The 17,138-nt window shown below is 41.9% G+C and overlaps 1 protein-coding gene across 1 annotated transcript in view; it reads right to left on the reverse strand.

The window, feature by feature from the left end:
- LOC139736194 (thrombospondin-1-like) overlaps positions 1-17,138 on the reverse strand; it is a 71,099-nt gene that overhangs the window by 43,625 nt on the left and 10,336 nt on the right. Inside the window, exons 3-4 of the mRNA XM_071646928.1 lie at positions 16,556-17,136; positions 5,989-6,172 (exon numbers count right to left, since the gene is read on the reverse strand). Of these exons, the coding sequence (XP_071503029.1) occupies positions 5,989-6,172; positions 16,556-17,136 (765 nt within the window). The remainder of the gene's footprint in view (positions 1-5,988; positions 6,173-16,555; positions 17,137-17,138) is intronic.

The raw sequence follows: 17,138 nt of genomic DNA on the forward strand, positions 1-17,138 counted from the left end.
CAATTATGTTTTCGCTAATATTCGTCTCGATTTCGCATTAGGAACCTATTGTAGACCAGATCATGTCAGTTTTGTCCAAAATTTAGTGGAAGGTCACATCAAGTCCCTGTCTTCTTTTCAGCACTTGCTTCAGATCTTCTTTTGTTCCTACCAAATGGGAGGTCAAAACCAAAATTCGGAAAATAAAACCTTAAAGGGATGATACAGTATTGGTGGAGATTAGAATTGGGCTTATAACTTTTTGCGAGATACCAAGAAAACACTTATGATATAGTACAGAGCATACCATTTTAAGAGGAATTCAAAGTTTATTTGATGAAAATCGGGTTTGCAATGACTGAAACATCCAAAAACAAAGTAAAACAACGCGATCGTAATAAAGTGTGGGTCCCACACTTTATTAGAATTGCTCTTTTTTTTGACATCTCAGCCATTTCAAAACCAATTTCTATCAAATAAACGATGAATTCCTCATAGAATTACATGCTCTCTCATATTTCATAAGAGGTTTCTCATTATCTCACCAAAAAATGTTAGAAAGCTGAAATTAGGTCCCAACCAAAACTATACGATCCCTTTAAGAGGGCATATTATTATCATGGTCGGGCTATTTCAACGCGCCTGCTGACCATGCTTGTGAAATATGGGTAGAAAAAAGAAAAAGAAATAAATCATCAACAGGCGTCATATTTCATATCATTTTATTGCAAGACGTCATGTTGGAGGGTCAGAACTTTAAAGAACTATTTTGAACACAACTTTTGTTGCTGGAATCACAAAATTCACATCCCAAAATCAGTGGGACTCCCAAAGAAAACGCAGAAGATCACGAAAAGGGCAGACGTTTCATTTGTGTCGTGTGCGTATGCGGATCGATACGCACTAGAACAACACAATATAATTATAAACTTCATTTTGTTCTATGTTAGTGAACAGAAAGACTAACAAATGAACACACAAAGGAATTTGAGACAATATTTCTGTATTCCTGCAATCAAAGTGATTCACAAGTTGCATTTCTTTTTCAATAATCATTGACAAGACTCTACCGCTTGCTGCAACAATGATGCGATTGGTGATGTTTATCCTGTACGTGAATAGAGGCAGATGTTTTCTACCTACTCATTTTGAATCCTTATGGCGTCTATCAGCTCAGCCCAGCTACAATCAGAATTTGAACTGCAGATGGGACACAAAATTACCATTTGCGAAAAGCGAACGACTTTCTTTTTACTTCTAATCCTTCTTAAACGGTAATAAAACGCTTCGATATGTAGAAACACTTTCGTTGAAATCCGCATTATACGAAGTTGACATGCTCCAGCAAATCTAAATGGTAAAGGGTAAATAAAGAGATTTATTGATCACTATTGAAAAGGGAATCGTGCAACTCCGTCTGTCATGGTTGGAATGTCATTTCATTTCAGCGATTCTCTCGTTTTTAGGTACCAAATCTTTTCCTGCACTAATCTCGTCCCGTCTCCTCGTCATGTATCAACCTCGTCTCCGCAAAATGCCAACGAGTTGTGTGCGATTCTTGACCCGTGACCCGTAAGCATGATTAGCAATTGACTTGTCAACCATAGATTGTCTCAGTTCGTCTGATCGTGTTTGCTCACGTACGAGTCGGGAGGTTTGAGCCAGTTTGTCAGCACCAGCATTCTTTGACATCATGCTGCGCAAACAGAACGGAAGAAAACAGTCCAGATCATGTCTTTCACTTCCTCTTTCTTTCGATCGGGGAGTGAAGGTATTTAACTTCACATGCCTACCTCTTGTCAATTCCCATCACATCTTTCTGCAAAGAAAAAAAAAAGACTCTTCCATCCACCCCCACCAGAAAGAGACACAGGTCATACAGGAAGTAACATTCCAGAACGAAAGCCCAAAACTTCCGACAACATCGTTCGCGAGAGAGTATCTTTATAAATCTATTCTTTTCTCCTGTTTGGTACTAGTTTGTCCGTGCCCTGACAAAACCGTTCTTTTCCATTATCCCCATGGGAAATATCCCTATGACGTAACCAACTTGCAAAGGGCTCGGAGCACTGGCCAATGACCTTTGATGATGAATTGTGGGCCATCGAAATCAACTCACGAAAATATTTTGTGAAGAAAATAATAGTCTAAAATCAGCGACCAAAATTAACAACAACGTAGTGATGCAACGGAGTAGGGCCTACACATAACCAGGAAAGTACTCTGCATGCGCTCTTTCTGATTTATACTCATTCTTACTCACAAGCAACCATAATCATGAGCAATTGATATGATGAAAACGAACGGATTGAAAATTTGAGAAGCAAACTGACTTATGCTTTCGCCGAGCGACTGAGCTAACATTCTCTCGTGTAAAAATCGACAGCGCCAAAGATATGGGTTCTAGCACAACGCGAGTACTGCTGCCAATGCTACAAAAAAGACTCAGGATCCGCTGTCATATTTATGTGAAGAACAAGTTCATAGATCGATATCAATTATTTAATGCGAGGCACATTAGGCTGACAGGTGTATTGTGCGCGCACGACAGCAATATCACATTGTGCCACGCACGTTTGCTGTTTTCTAAACTTCAACGGAAAACATGCATGTCGGCGCTTGAAAGAATGGGGAGACATTCATTGTTCCGACAATGTTTTCTCTCTATTGACGAGAACGCTGTGGTGTCAAGTTGTCAATTCAATTTTGGTAGGCCGCAATTTCACGCCGAACCACAATTTCTCGAAGTGCCTCAGGATTCTTCATAACACCATTGATTACAGAGGTTTCGCCGTAATCTAATGGAGCGTGTGAATTCGTGTCAATGATGTGAACAATATATCAAATCATCGACGAATATTTTCTTGCTCTTCAGCAGCATACAAATCGAATGTGAGATTGGCTGTTAACTTGTATATCGCCTCGAGCGTCAGCAACTGAAGTTCAGACCGTTAAATATGTCGAAAATACCAACCAGACAAACAATTCGACTGGATTGGGTTCGCATGCCAGAATGTTCAGAGATTGACGTCGAAATGGCAGCAGAACATTTCAGCTGTGAGCTTGAAACCTAGACGTGGACCAGCCTGAAGATGGCGTTTCCATGGTAACGATGGATTGCATTAAAGGGACGGGGATGATGGGAGGCGAGAGAATGAGACGCGAAGCAGACCTTGAAAGTTGGATCTTCAGGGATTATGATTTATCAAGTATGTATGGGCTTCCCTGAAAAAGGATGTCACGTGACAGATGGAAAGTTTGGCAAAGGCTCGAAGATGGTTGACGACCTCTGACCTCAAACACGAGCATTCTAATATTTCTACAATGATGTATGTCTTTCCTTCTCTCTGTCTTGATTTCTGTCGGTTATAGAATTTAGATTTACAACCACATATAATAGCTCGCTGTTAGTTTACAAATTACATTACATCAGTCATTTTTTAATACGCTTTCCAAATACGGCATTTCATATCACACTTTTGTAATTATTCTGACATCAATCAAACTTGGCAGGATAAAAACTTGTGTTGCTACGTTCTCATGACTGTCAGCACGAATGCTTCGTAGCATCATTCAAGTTGTCGTCTGTTTTTGTCATATGTCATATCCAAAATGAACGTTATGAAAAGGTAAACTAGTTTACGTGTCGGAGTGCATGCTCTGATTGGCAGAAAGAATGCGGCTTCGTTCGAAACAGAGTTGGAAGCACAATGAAATATAGGGCTGGGTCCATATCTTGCACACGTGTTGCTGCTTCGTGAGGTTTTTCGTGTTACCTCGGCATCTTCTCGTATATCATGGAATTGATATCAACAATCACATGAACTCAGAGGGGAAAAACATTTATGTTTATTTGCTTTGTCAGACCGCCAGAATCCGCGCCAGGAGTGTTGTCTCCGAGGCTTCTCCACCTTCAAAACTTGAACTTGTCGAAATTCTGTCCATAATTGGAGATACGGGGGAAACATTCCAATGAATGACGAGCTCATGCACCAACCAAACTTTGTTTTTTTTTCCCTCCCCTTCCCCTTCCCCCCTCCCTCATATTTTGGGGGGTTTCTCAATACGACTCTTGGGAAACAACGCCACATTATATTTGATGACCTTTCATATTGGAGAGGACAAGATCAAACGAGCGAATCCCTCTCAGAGGATGTCTGGCCTTCCCTCAGTCTGCACTGGTTGCTGCCTCGACTGGGTAGGTCGAACCTGTGGCAGTGGGGGATGAGGTCTACGAGAAATTGGGCTGAGTGAGCGAAACGGAACTTCAGAGGGCGAGTGAGGAAGAGACGACAAAATACTTAGCCGATAGAGAGGACGAGAGTGGGAAGAGAGATAGAAAGATGTTTCACTATTCTCTCTCCTCCGTCTTCAGAGGAGTGGAGGATTCAACCGTCTTTCTGCCATCTGTACTCTCAGGGCCGTGGAAGACACCTCTGTCAAAGGTCAAAATGATCGCTGATCTTGCGCTTACTGGAGCACAGCAAGTGCACTGACTCTGACAGTCCAATATAAAGACAGAAAAGGAAAATTTCCCAATGTCTCTCTCTCTCTCTCTCTCTCTCTCTCTCTCGGTCTCTTTTTCCTCCATTTTTTGTTATTCGATGAATACAGACAAGGGGAAGAAGAAGGAAAAAAAGAGCATCTTGAATTGTGAACGCCTTGAGTTCGCAGCTGGCAAGGATTTGAAACTTTAAAGATTTATCTGGTTTCTTCCGCTGCAAAATGCATTACTCTCCAAAGTTCCCCCTGTGTGCTCCAATTATGTCGGGGCGTGCAGCTGGTATCATCCGTTTGACTGGTGCTATTTTCCCTTCAAACCAAGAGCTGAACAACGCGAGTGCCGTAAACACACACATTGAGTGGCAGAGTCTCACGTGAATTACTTCCAAATATCATATTTTGTGATTCATTCTTTTCCCCCCATCAACTACTTAAAAACAATCACTTCAGAGAAAACTACGTGATTCGCTGCGAATGTATTTTGAATGACCGACTTTGTCTCCCTTGACTATTTTTCCGCTCGTGTTGTGCGTGTCTTTCCTTCTCATCCAAATCAAAATAACATTCTACGATCACTCAATTAATGTCCAACTTGAACTTTGAACCTTGATTCAATCTTAAGTAAACTACGGTCAAACTAACGGCCCAGGAATGCCTATGGTAGCAAAATAAGCAGTTTTGATAAGCACAGCTAACTTTCCTTTGGAGCACTGCCTCTTCAGCCTCACTCTTCAAAGGCAATGTCATCTCAAGATGACCAGAGTCCTGAGGCACAATACCAAAATAACAGAATTCCACGTGAAGTACAGACGAAGAAGCAGGTTGAATAAACTGAAGCCGATTATGACGTAGCAACTATGCCATGACGACATAAGCAGGTCCATATTGGAGAACCTGGAGAACCATATATCGCAGCACTGGGAAAATTTGAGGTGGACGGTTTGAATAACCTCGCGAAGGGCCCAGCCCGACGATGGGAATTGCTCGACGAACAAAGGAAGAAGGTGACGCCGATACACAAGCATGTCCTTGATTGACAATGGATACAAACAATCTCTTAACGCAGACTCTGGGTCCTAAAGCGTTTGGACTTGTGACTTGCAGGACCTAAAGGTACCACTCTCGTTACCTTTTGAAAACGACAACAAGCAGATGCGTCTGTTTTTCCTTCAAGAAAGTGATGGCAACGTCGTCACCCTTAATAGATTCTTTGAGCCGGCAATTTGCTTGTTTCATTTTGTCCTATAATGCGCATTAAAGAAATTATGGAAACCATTACAATGCCTTGCAGTCATGTTTCGATATCAAACATGTTAAAAAACAGTTTTCGGTTGTCTTTTTTTTTCAACCACATGTACTGTTTCAGTGAAATAACAAGTTCTAATGCACACGAACCACGATGGATGAGGTTATATGAATAAAGATAATTTCCAATGTTCGAGATTCAGTATCGATAAGGCGTGACCGTTAGGTTACTCAATGACCGTAAGGTTACTCAATACTTACGCTCAGGGAACACAGGCAGTTGGCTCTGATGACTGACAACGTCGTACTCGTCCTGCATGTCGTAGCTCGACGACTGACTCGAACTCGCCTCGATCTCGCAGCCCTGTGCCCGCAGGACTCGGGTACCACGAAGGGCTCGGGTACCAGGCGGGGCGAAGATGAATCGAACCTCTTCAATCACGCCCTGCGAATGGCAAAGACAAAAAGTCATATCAAACATTTAATTGGACTTACAGTACTATCGGAACTACAAAATTATACATTCCTCTCCCTCTTCCCTTCTCTTTCTCCCTCTCTCTCTCTCTCTTTGACATTCAAAAAGCTCACTCATTCATAATTACATACATGCATAAATAAATCCTGATACAGTGGATGTCCGAAAGGGTTTTAACCTACAGCTGACCTAGGCAGGTCTGCAAGTAAGTTCCTGTTGCCTCCTTACATCATCTTGGAAATCAATGCCCTGAAGAAATGATAAATTGTATTACACCGTCTGGTGCAATTCAAATGCCAAGGTGGTGAAGGTGTTTACTATTGATACAATTTGATTTAAACTACACCCTGGCTCGTCATAAAGATCAAGAAGGCATTTGTGTATCAAGTCGTTTAGACACACAAAGCAACCCGCGCCAGAATGCATGTCTTCTTGAAGACGTTACATCATCTACGACCGTCTTGTACGTGCGGAAGGAAACAGTCAGTTAGCAAGGTCTCAGGAAAGAATGAGGAAGCTCGACGCACTCAGGGCTAATTAGCACAACCGTTACATTGTCAACACCTATCTGCGGAAGACTTTCTCTGCCTTAACAGTGCAGTGTACGATTTGTGATCAGGTACACAAACCATATGACTAATGATTGTTCTCTGATTCAAAGCGACTGGAGCGCGCGTCTTGTTAGAGGACGAATTAAGAGCAACTGTTATGGACAGTAATTAGTTACTCCAAGCCCCGGAGGACCGCTGACATCGCTCAAGAAATCCTTTCGTTTCTTTCAGGTCGAAAGGCGCAGATCATTGAATTACTCGCGGTATGATGCGTGGGTTATTTTGTAATCAAAAAAATGAATACAAAAGTTGATTTAGCATTGTCAAATGTGAAATAAAGGATAGTGTGATCAAGGTAATACATACACACTGTGCGATAAACCAGGGAGGTGAGACAAAACCTCCCGGAATAGACCCACGTAACATAATATAGCGTAATGTTCTTTCTATACAAATACACACTTCACACCACATAATGTGTCACTGTTTTATTTGTTTGTATTTTGTCACAAATACAAACAAATAAGACAGTGACACATTTTTACGTACAAGTAATGTTTTGTAGACGACGTGGAGGTGACTGAATACACAAACGTGCGACAACATTGCACTGCTGTGATCGTTCATGTTTATTCGATGTTAAGTTACACTGCTAAAGGGAATTCGAGACATCCCAAAATTTTGTCTGTTTTGACAGTGTCTTCCGTAGGGTATATTAGTATTTCGAAGATTCGACTATAGTGTCACTGACAAGCCTCCACTGCTTTACTCTAGGCAAGTAAAGTCTGTCACTACCATCAGGAGCGAATTTATTCCCATGACGTTTGAAAGAGACAGGCTTTTGAGGGTCAAACAACATTCCTATTGGGTTTTCAGACACCTTCAGTGAGTAGGGAGTGAGAAGCGATACTTGCTTGAAACAAGGAGCTGCTTGGTTAGTGTTTATCTTCGGGGATCAAGATTTTTCTGCGACAGTAGTTTTTGCATATTAAAAAAATAATCTTATATTGCTGTCATTTTCTCCCTGACAGTGACACGTAATAGTCAAGAAGAAGAAAATATTTGATCGTCGGCAAGACGAACGTACATGTCTTTGCAATGACGTGTGCGACTGCGGAAACGGTCCAGTTTCTCCTCGCGCCGCGTCCGTTCCTGTCACATGCCGCGCGCATCCTGCTGAGATACTGGCTTCTCTTGGCACCCGAAAAGTTGAGATAATCAGGCTAATATAACGCAAGTTATTATCTTCCCCTGAGGATCCATGCAGTTGATCTCCATAAACAGATCATATCATAAGGTTGTGTTCTTGACCAAGATCTTTCCAGAAAATTACACCTTTGTGTGTGTGTGTGTGTGTGTGTGTGTGTGTGTGTGTGTGTGTGTTTCTAATCTCGAGTAGAATAACTTGAGCCTTTAATATTTGCACTTTTGAATGACGGGCAAAATGTAATTTTGGTGTGCAACGTCATTCAATAAAGCTGGATGACATGAAACTCAACATTATAAAATCTATCGATACATTATTCAAAGTGATGCACAGTGTGGGAGTTCGTAAGCGATGGTGCAGTGACGTATCGCTTGGTATGCTGCAAATGCAGCACTTTTGCTCTTTGTTCATTTCACGTGTGAACAAACTAGCTTCAGACACGCCCTCCTCCAGTTTCCCTGGAAGCATTTTATGTAAGTTTGTGCGACTGCGATAGCACCTTTTTAGCATGGACTCTCTACCTATCAAAGAAAGTAGCAATGCTTGTGGTTAGCTGTAACTCAAGCGCGTACGGTATCAGGAAAGTGTAAATACTTTTCTTTCATCCATCACATCGTTGTTTCTCTTCGTTAAACAAAAAGAAAGCAACGCCCGATTGGTCATGGCGACACACCAACATCGTTTGACCATGGAGCTAGTAGCTCCATGGTTTGACTTTCATAAGAGCCACCCTGGGAGGTATCGCGTCTTGCTATGCAATTTAGAAGGGAGTTACAAAACAAAGAAAGAAACCCTTACGTCTGAAGAGTAAACAACTAAATAGATAGGTAGTTTACAATGGTACATAATTTAGAGAAGAGCTATAAGTATAAGTGTTGAAAGGTTGGCTGAGCAATGAATGACAGTGTCCCAATATTCATTCCATGTACGCTGGATTAGATTGACACGTCACGAAATAAGTCCGAGGAACAACATGACATAATTGTATATTGGTCTGTTGTTAAAAAACAAAGTGTCAATACTCAAATCCTTGTACACGACTTCTATAATTGAAGACATAGAACATAACTATCACTGACGTCTGCTACTTGGCGAGTAGACAAGACACTCTGAGCTGTTCAACTTCTTCTCTGGCGATTAAAGATATAAAAGTTCGTAGGCCTATCGTATGTATAAATGCTAGTAGTATCCCTCTTCACACTCCAGACTTGCAACAAACCGATGGTGTTCGGAGGCGACAAAGATCGGTCGCGATGGCAACCAAAATAATGGTTACAAGGACAGGAAACATTTATTTACGTTTGTGCATTTGAAAGAAAGTCATGTTAGGGGAAAACAATGCACTGCCAATTGAAAATTTCATGCATTAATATAAATGATACGAGAACATTTCAAGTCATAAAAAAACGGTGTCGAAACATTCGTCTTTGCAGCTGGTATTCTCCCTCCCCTCCCTCTCTTACGAGTTCTCGTCTCTATGGACTCGCAAGCCGTTAACATTTCTGCCAAATTCTGCGGCATATTATCCCCTTTTGGTTGTTTGTGTGGTCTTGTTTTTCAAGTATGTACGAATCAATTTGAATGCCCTCATAACTTTTTTTATGTACTGAACTGACCCTTCCTATCATCTAAAAAAATCATCACTCATTCTTCAAGATGCAATGCAGAGAAACATCAGCTGGTAGACTGGTATCATAGATATACTGTCTTGTTGTCATGTCGCTGGTCACCATTGTAGAGAAATCAAAGAGAAAAAAAAATGGGCAGCAGCTGCGTAAAATCTAAGATTCAACTCAGCAAAAAGGAAATGACACTTGACCCTCTTATATCTCAGTGAAGAGTTCCCTTTTTTTATGTGGCTGTGTATGTTTCAAAATGAGAGTGGTATTTCGATTTGTAAGACAGTAAACTCAGAAATAGAGAGCCAGCACCTTCTCTTCACACATCTAGTGTGCTGTGAAGTATGATTGTCGGTGTAAAAGTTTACCGTGTCATTTTCATCACGCGCCTATCTCGGGGCGCCACAAGACATGCATAGAGACAGCTATATAGGCCCGTCGGTCGTCAGTTGTTGTAGCTTTTAGTGTTCACGATGCCACCGCACTGCGTGTTCGTCAGCATTTCGTAGCACCTCCCTGCTTTTACGTAACTACCCGGCATTGTGTGTATCAGTGTGTGTCTGTGTGTGTCTGTGTGTGCATGTGCCGAATGTGTTTCGGCACTTTCACATCCCTGGTTTCAGCGTAGAGCTAATGAATTGTAGCTACACATGCTTTCAGGTTGGAGACTGCGGATCCTTCTTGTCAAACTCGGCGACATGGAGCTTTCTTTCTACAATAATTTGCAATTTGTACGAGAGGTCCACGAACGGAGCTATTCCACAAGAGTATCTGAATAAAATTGTGAGAATCTGTGTTTTCTGGCCCTCGGAGAAACAGAAAGAAAGGGTAATAAAAACAGAACAACAAACAAAGTTGTTGTTGATTCTTTGACGAGTGGCTCGATGTAACGCCTTCTCCACGTCCGGTCAGCTGTGACAATTCTTCAAATGCAAATCCTCTTGGTATAGAGGCTTGATGGCCAAGATCTCAAAATGGTTGAACTTTGTCGGCAATACTTTTGATATCTTCCCATTAACCTATACAGATGACTAGGAGCCGTGACTTCAGTTGAAGGTCGCGGTGCAACGACTGCAAGAGGAGAGGCGATCCATTTATTGTTGCCCACTTGAGTCCAGTTTGACCGGAAGCAACATTGCATAGGTTTCCGAAATCTTCATGCAATCTGTACTCCATGACAGAGGATTTCATCAATGCATTTTGGAGGTTCCACCCCCCCCCCCCCTGCTCATTATTTTTTTTTAGGCTAGTCTGATCATTCACGGTTCTCACAGAGTCGAACAAACAAGAAAATAATCAAAGCAACTTGTAGAAGGTGAATCTTTTAACAAAACGTCGAAGGGGGTAAATGAGTGATAAGACAAGTAAGAGAAGTGTCATCAATCACGTGACTACGTTTCATCTCGCTTTACTTCTCATGGGCTGTGTCTAAACAATGACCTTCTTTATCTACATTAGATATTAATTTCCCGGTAAACTGTGGGCTTAGAAACATCCGTATTAAGCGCCTAATAAATGTATTGTATTATAATTATCATTATCATTATTATTATTATTATTATTATTATTATTATTATTATCATCATCATTATTATTATTATTATTGTTATCATTATTATTATTATTATTATTATTATTATTATTATTATTATTATTATTATTATTTGCAGGGAGGGGATTATTTATTCTATGTGGTTTCCGGAGTAAGAGTAGAAACGAATTAAAAAAAAAGGAAGAAAAAAGTAGTAAAGAAGAAAAGTCAACGATATTTCACCAGAATCATAGCACTTTTCATCAATATTAAAGGTGGTGACAATTCACGCATGAGTGAATTTGAGTGACATCCAAGTTACGTGCTCATGAAAATATTCAATTGTTTGATAAGGCGTGTATTGACAATCAAGCGAAAAACGCTACTCAACCCATACAGTCTGGTACGTTTGTTTTTACAATGCCAATAGTGTATACAGTACGTACTGCGTATTTTTTAGTTGATTGCGATTCACTGGACGGAAACATACCTTCAAGCTAATCTTGCAGTAATGATTACCATATTGCCTAAAGTAATACACCACGTTCTGGAATACATGACTGCATGGACTCATAAAAAAAATCTCTGTTATGTGCTCCAATCAAACAATAATAAAGATGTATGAATGAAGTAATGGAATAACGCAATGCACATTGGTCTGACCAAGGCGAGCTCGCTTGGTCCGTGGCCAAACTATAACTGTAGTTATTAACAGTTAGCACAGCATGGCTTTGCTGTGCGCAAGGTGTAACAGCGCGTAACACAATTTTGAACACACTATCTCCAAAGACCACAGTGTCGTGAGCGCCGTTCCCAATGTAATCATGGAAATGATTCTCAGTGTGATGATGTTTACACTGTGGTCACTGTTCACTAGTTACAATTCTGAACAGGTGGTGTGTCAAGTTCGCGTAACTCGGCGAACCAACCTTGCCGCCGCACTGCATGGTGCTACGCTGCGCCAACATGGACAAACGCAACAGGCACACTTGTTTTCATACAGCAAAAAATAACGTTCATCTGACGAAGCAGTTTTCGGCCTGAAGATCTAGACAGATATTGCACTTTATTCGTGTTCTCTTTGTCATTTCTTCGGAGCTACTGAATGCAGTTCCTCATTCATTGCACAAAGGGGAAAACCGCAAAGAGCAAACATCTACTCAGTATATACCTAAATGCTCATATATCAACATGTCAACTACACCCATCAAAGAAAGCGCAGAGATTGACTATGTTAAAGATGTTCTATGCTCTATACGTATGAAAATGCGCACAATACGCGAGGGAATTCGAGTGAATGATTACAGGGCCATCATAGTGTCAGAAGGACAATAAAATCATCAGAATCGCCAGAATGGGTGCTGGTTTGTTTGGTGGTTTGCCAGCGCCCGCAGCTCATTGAAGCTGCTGAGTTATGTGGTAAGGGAACAAGGTTGTTCTTTGACGCCGTGTTCTGCTTACTGAAATGTCGGTATCGGCAATGACACAGAGCTATAAGAAGACTCATACTGATTGTCTTAACACTCTGATGCAATGCGCTTGTAACAGGAGAAAATGGAAGAAATAAACAAACCCCGCACAGCACATGAACTCACCTCGAGTGTTTCTGGTACCACATTCGCGTTTGAATTACCCCGCATTTGGCAGGGAGACACCTCTTCCCATAAGCTGTCGGATGACCAAATTGAGACCTCATGAACAGCCCTTACTGATTTTGTCGGACAGATGCTCACAATTATGACTAAATCGTCTAGAGAGAAAGGATAGGAACATGCCAAGGAGTGAGCTATGGGTGCCGTAGAAAGTTGTCCCCTTGGAAATGACGTCCCCGATATCGCCATTCCAATACTGCTGCATATCATGATGGATATTGGCAACACTGCACGCTGCATGCTGTGTAAACTTATCACAGAGCCCACACTCCTCTACATTTCATCTGTCTTCTTTCAACTCAATCCCTTAAAACATACAGAGAATCAGCTACCATAAGTTGACGAATACTCTTTCTAGTTTAGATCTTATCATGTATGTATCACAGTTATCTTTGGTGCTGGACGGTGTAGCAGTATCTTCTGCTACATTTTCAAGGAATCCGCATTCCTCTCTGAGCAATCCTACTCGGACTTAAAACACGCTTTCATGGCGGACCCTCGTGCCCCAAGTAGGCCTACAATCTGCCCTAAACCCGAAACAGGTGCGCGTAAACATACGGGCATGATTCTCTCTTTTTCTTCGTGGACATTTCAGGGAATGAAAACACATGTTCAAGGCTAAAACGACAACAAACCCGGTAGCAAGGCTCGGGGCGGAATCGATTGCTGTGTATGCGTTTACAACGTGGTGAGCGTTAGGTTTGCAGAGCTATTGACATTGCCACAGCCCTCATTTTTAAACGCCTTCGTCCTCAACTTCTGTGAGACAAGGAAGGTGGAAGCTCTCTTCACCTCCCTGGTGTGACGTAGCATGTGTGTAAGTATGATTTCTGCACTCATCATTGGACCAGTACATCTCGTTCCGGTTTGAGGGTATGCTACCCATAATTTCTGCCTAGTTAATGCATCGAAACACTGACAAACTCAGAGATGGTAAGAAAGTTCTCTGCAGAGCACGCATACCAGCCGCTACAGGGTGATGGGAACCACCTCCCTGGAATGCAGTAAATTCTCACAACAGATACTTTTTTTTCCTTCTGGCAAAATGATTTAAAAATCTAGTCTGAATCATTCATTATACTTACGATCTATAGGTAGCCATGCATGAGTGGAAAGCCATGCATGTAATTTTCTGGAGTAATGATTTAAATGCTCTACTCTTGTGAGACAGATATGCAAGATCTTCCTCAAGGAAGATTATTACCACAACTTAATATCATACTGCTTTGTTTCGGTGCTCTTTTCGCTCGCAACAGAGGCTATTAAAGATTTTTAATGAAAGAATTGCATAATTTTTTGAACGTTTTCCCCCTCAGAATGGTTATTGAAATAAATGCCATAACTTCTTAAAATGACTACTACTCAAATCTTGAATGAAAAAATCGCGAAACTTTTGAATGTCTTCACCCTAATGGTCTAACTCTTACAAATAATTGATGGCGGATGAGCTCCCCTTCCCTAGCTGCCGACATGTCAAATGTTACATGGAGGACACAGAAAATCTGAGCATGACATAAGCCGCAGCCTTCGCCTACCATTCTGACGAAAAGTATAATAGATGACATACCACTCAACATCGGCACTTCGTCAATTGATTACAAAGTTCGTCGTAAGACATGAACGATTGGTCATTCGCTGCTTCCCTCTCTAGAATGCAATCGTACATCATCATCCGGGGGACGACCCATTACTCAAAGCGACGCAAGAAGCACGCGGCGCCAGCATCCATCCATTCACTCGAAAAGCCAAGCCTGAGAAACGATGAGTCAACGTTCTCGCTCTACGATCGATTTCTGAAGCGTCGCGTCTTTTCGACAGTGTCCGCTTGAGATTCGACATTCAAGGGCATCGTCTGCGCAGACAGATACTTGTGATATTGACTTATCATCCGCCAGGGTGAGTGGAGTGATACCGTAGAGGTACTTTAATGTTCCCCGATAGAGTCGTACGGGATGACATAATTAAATGTTCTGTCGTAAAGATTCTAGGCCAAAATGCTTGCCTACATTTCGTGTGAATCTTGGAAGACAGCAGCCAATATGTATGTCACCGTAACCGCATCACATGTATAATCTCTTCGGGTGGTGGTGGTGGTAGTGATGGGGGAGGGGGAGGGATGAAGATGGTCTATCTTCAATTAAAGAAATATTTGTCATATTTTCGTATATAATTTCGTAATTATAGACGGTTGCGACATGTACAATAACAAAAAATCGCCTTGGCATAATTGCTCTTGTCATCTTTGCCTATAATTCCTCTACGACATTTACAAGTATATGCACAATTCTATAAGCATACATTTTCCATCTGTATGCTGTTGATTTTCAAATCTTTTATCATTTGTTCTTTACATATTCTGAAGAAGGCATATAGGGCCTTACCGAGACTTCCTAGCTACACTGCGTTTAACGCTCATAACACTATGGTTGATCTTCCATGGATAAGAACATGGTGACTCCTCGTCAGTCTGGTAAACATGTTTTTGTCACTATCTCTGTCAACAGTTTACACGTGAATGACACGTCCTCGTGAACCCTGCCCAGATCCATCAATAAATTGCATTTCTTCAAGATCCCAAGTTCGCCTTATGCCATCTGTTTCTGCCATCCATGTGGCCGTGTTTCTCCCATCTTTTTCTTTCTGTTGCGCCGTCCATGGACTTCAACTCGGCTTCTTCGTATTTAGTCGTCCCAAATCTGTTCCTGTATTTATTCTTTGTTTTATTTTGCTAAAATGCAATCTCTTGGAGATAATAAAGTGAATCTCTTGTACAATATAAAGTGATGTGGCATGCACCAAGTGAATATCTTCGGAGTCCATTTGGACGCAAATCCTGACCCAAAGAACAGTGATGGTTTTCGATCGCCACTGATCCAATAGTATTAAAATCACGACAAGAAAGAAGCGACAAACAGGTAGACCCACATACAGGTTTGTTTCTGGTTCTGAGGGGCAGGTACAGGTTCTCTCAATCTCTGCAGATGCCAATACGGGACTAAATTGTACTCGACCCTCTGGCGGAATTCATTACTTTGTTTTAAACTTTAGGTTCAGGTGCATCAAATTGTCATCTTTTTTATTCTTTATTTGCGACATATTTAGTGGTTAAGATATCTTTTGATGTGAATTTGGCTTTATAAGTTTGTGTGTACTCGTGGGTTTTTTTTACGTTAACGTTTGACCATCAGGTATGTGGTACACCGTCATTAGACCTATTAGGCAGCACCTTGTGCTAAAATACTTTGAACCATATTGCTAGTCGTTACTGAGTAAACGGAGAAGACACAAACGCGAATTTCAACCCGAGGGACCTTCATTCCTAGAAACATTCCATCCAAATGTATTTTACAATGTTTATCACTACAGAGAATTCTCGTCACAAGAACTAGTTCGTGACATTGTCAACTGACATGATGCATAAAGGCTAAAGAATGCTCAAGTGAAACTCAATATGACTTTTGTCAGTCCCACCTGCTTTTTAGACATCACGTCAGATCAAATCCAACACCGGACTGCGATCGGAAACACATATCATAAATGTTTCTAACATACAACATAGATAGCGTGAGAAGCGAACGTCATATTAACGGTGGGGTGAAGCGAGTACACAAATAGAAACGATCACCAAACACCTTTCCCTACGAAAACGAGACTGACAACAAGAGACATAACGTAAACATCTACAGGAGAGGACCAAATCGTTCTCACTGACGCGCCCCACCCAAATCCCACCCCCTCCATCCGCCAATGTCGTTATGAGTATAATATTAAAAAAAAAGGATTCGCCACTGACCTTGAAATCCGGCACGTCTCGTCTGTTCTTGAGTCCCTTTCCAAGACGCAGCGAGTACTCCGAGGATGTCACGTCATAGACGAAGGAGGCGTACATGATCTGCAGACCTATCCTCTCGCAGTCGACGTAGAGGATGACGAGGTTGCCCTGAACGTCCAGCGTGAATGTGTGCCAGGCCTTGTCGTCGCCCCCGGCGAGTCCCAGCGGCTGAAACTCAAGAGTAGCCTCCTGCATCTCGTCATCGCTCTCGTACGAGTAATGCACGATCGCCCGGTCGTCCTTGCGGTTGATGACGAGGCCGAACAGCCGGCGCGTCCGGTCGTGGGAGTCAATCGACACCACGGATCCCTTGGCCTTGTTGCCCATGCGGACTTTGGCGACGAGCACGAAACCGTCTTCCGTTCGCATGGTCTCCCCGAGTCTCGTTACCTGTATGGTGTTGGCAGCAATGTCCCCTTTGGATGGCTTAATCTTGTATGCCATCACGTTCTCCTCTTCCCCTCTTGCCAAACTTACGCCGGGCGATGCTGCCGAAATACCGACATCTTGCAGCACATTGAACTCCACCCAAGATGATTGTGCT

This window comes from Diadema antillarum, unplaced genomic scaffold (assembly GCF_040938485.1).
Source record: "Diadema antillarum isolate AM-2024a unplaced genomic scaffold, OU_Dant_1.0 seq00000633_RagTag, whole genome shotgun sequence".
NCBI classification, from domain to species: domain Eukaryota; kingdom Metazoa; phylum Echinodermata; class Echinoidea; order Diadematoida; family Diadematidae; genus Diadema; species Diadema antillarum.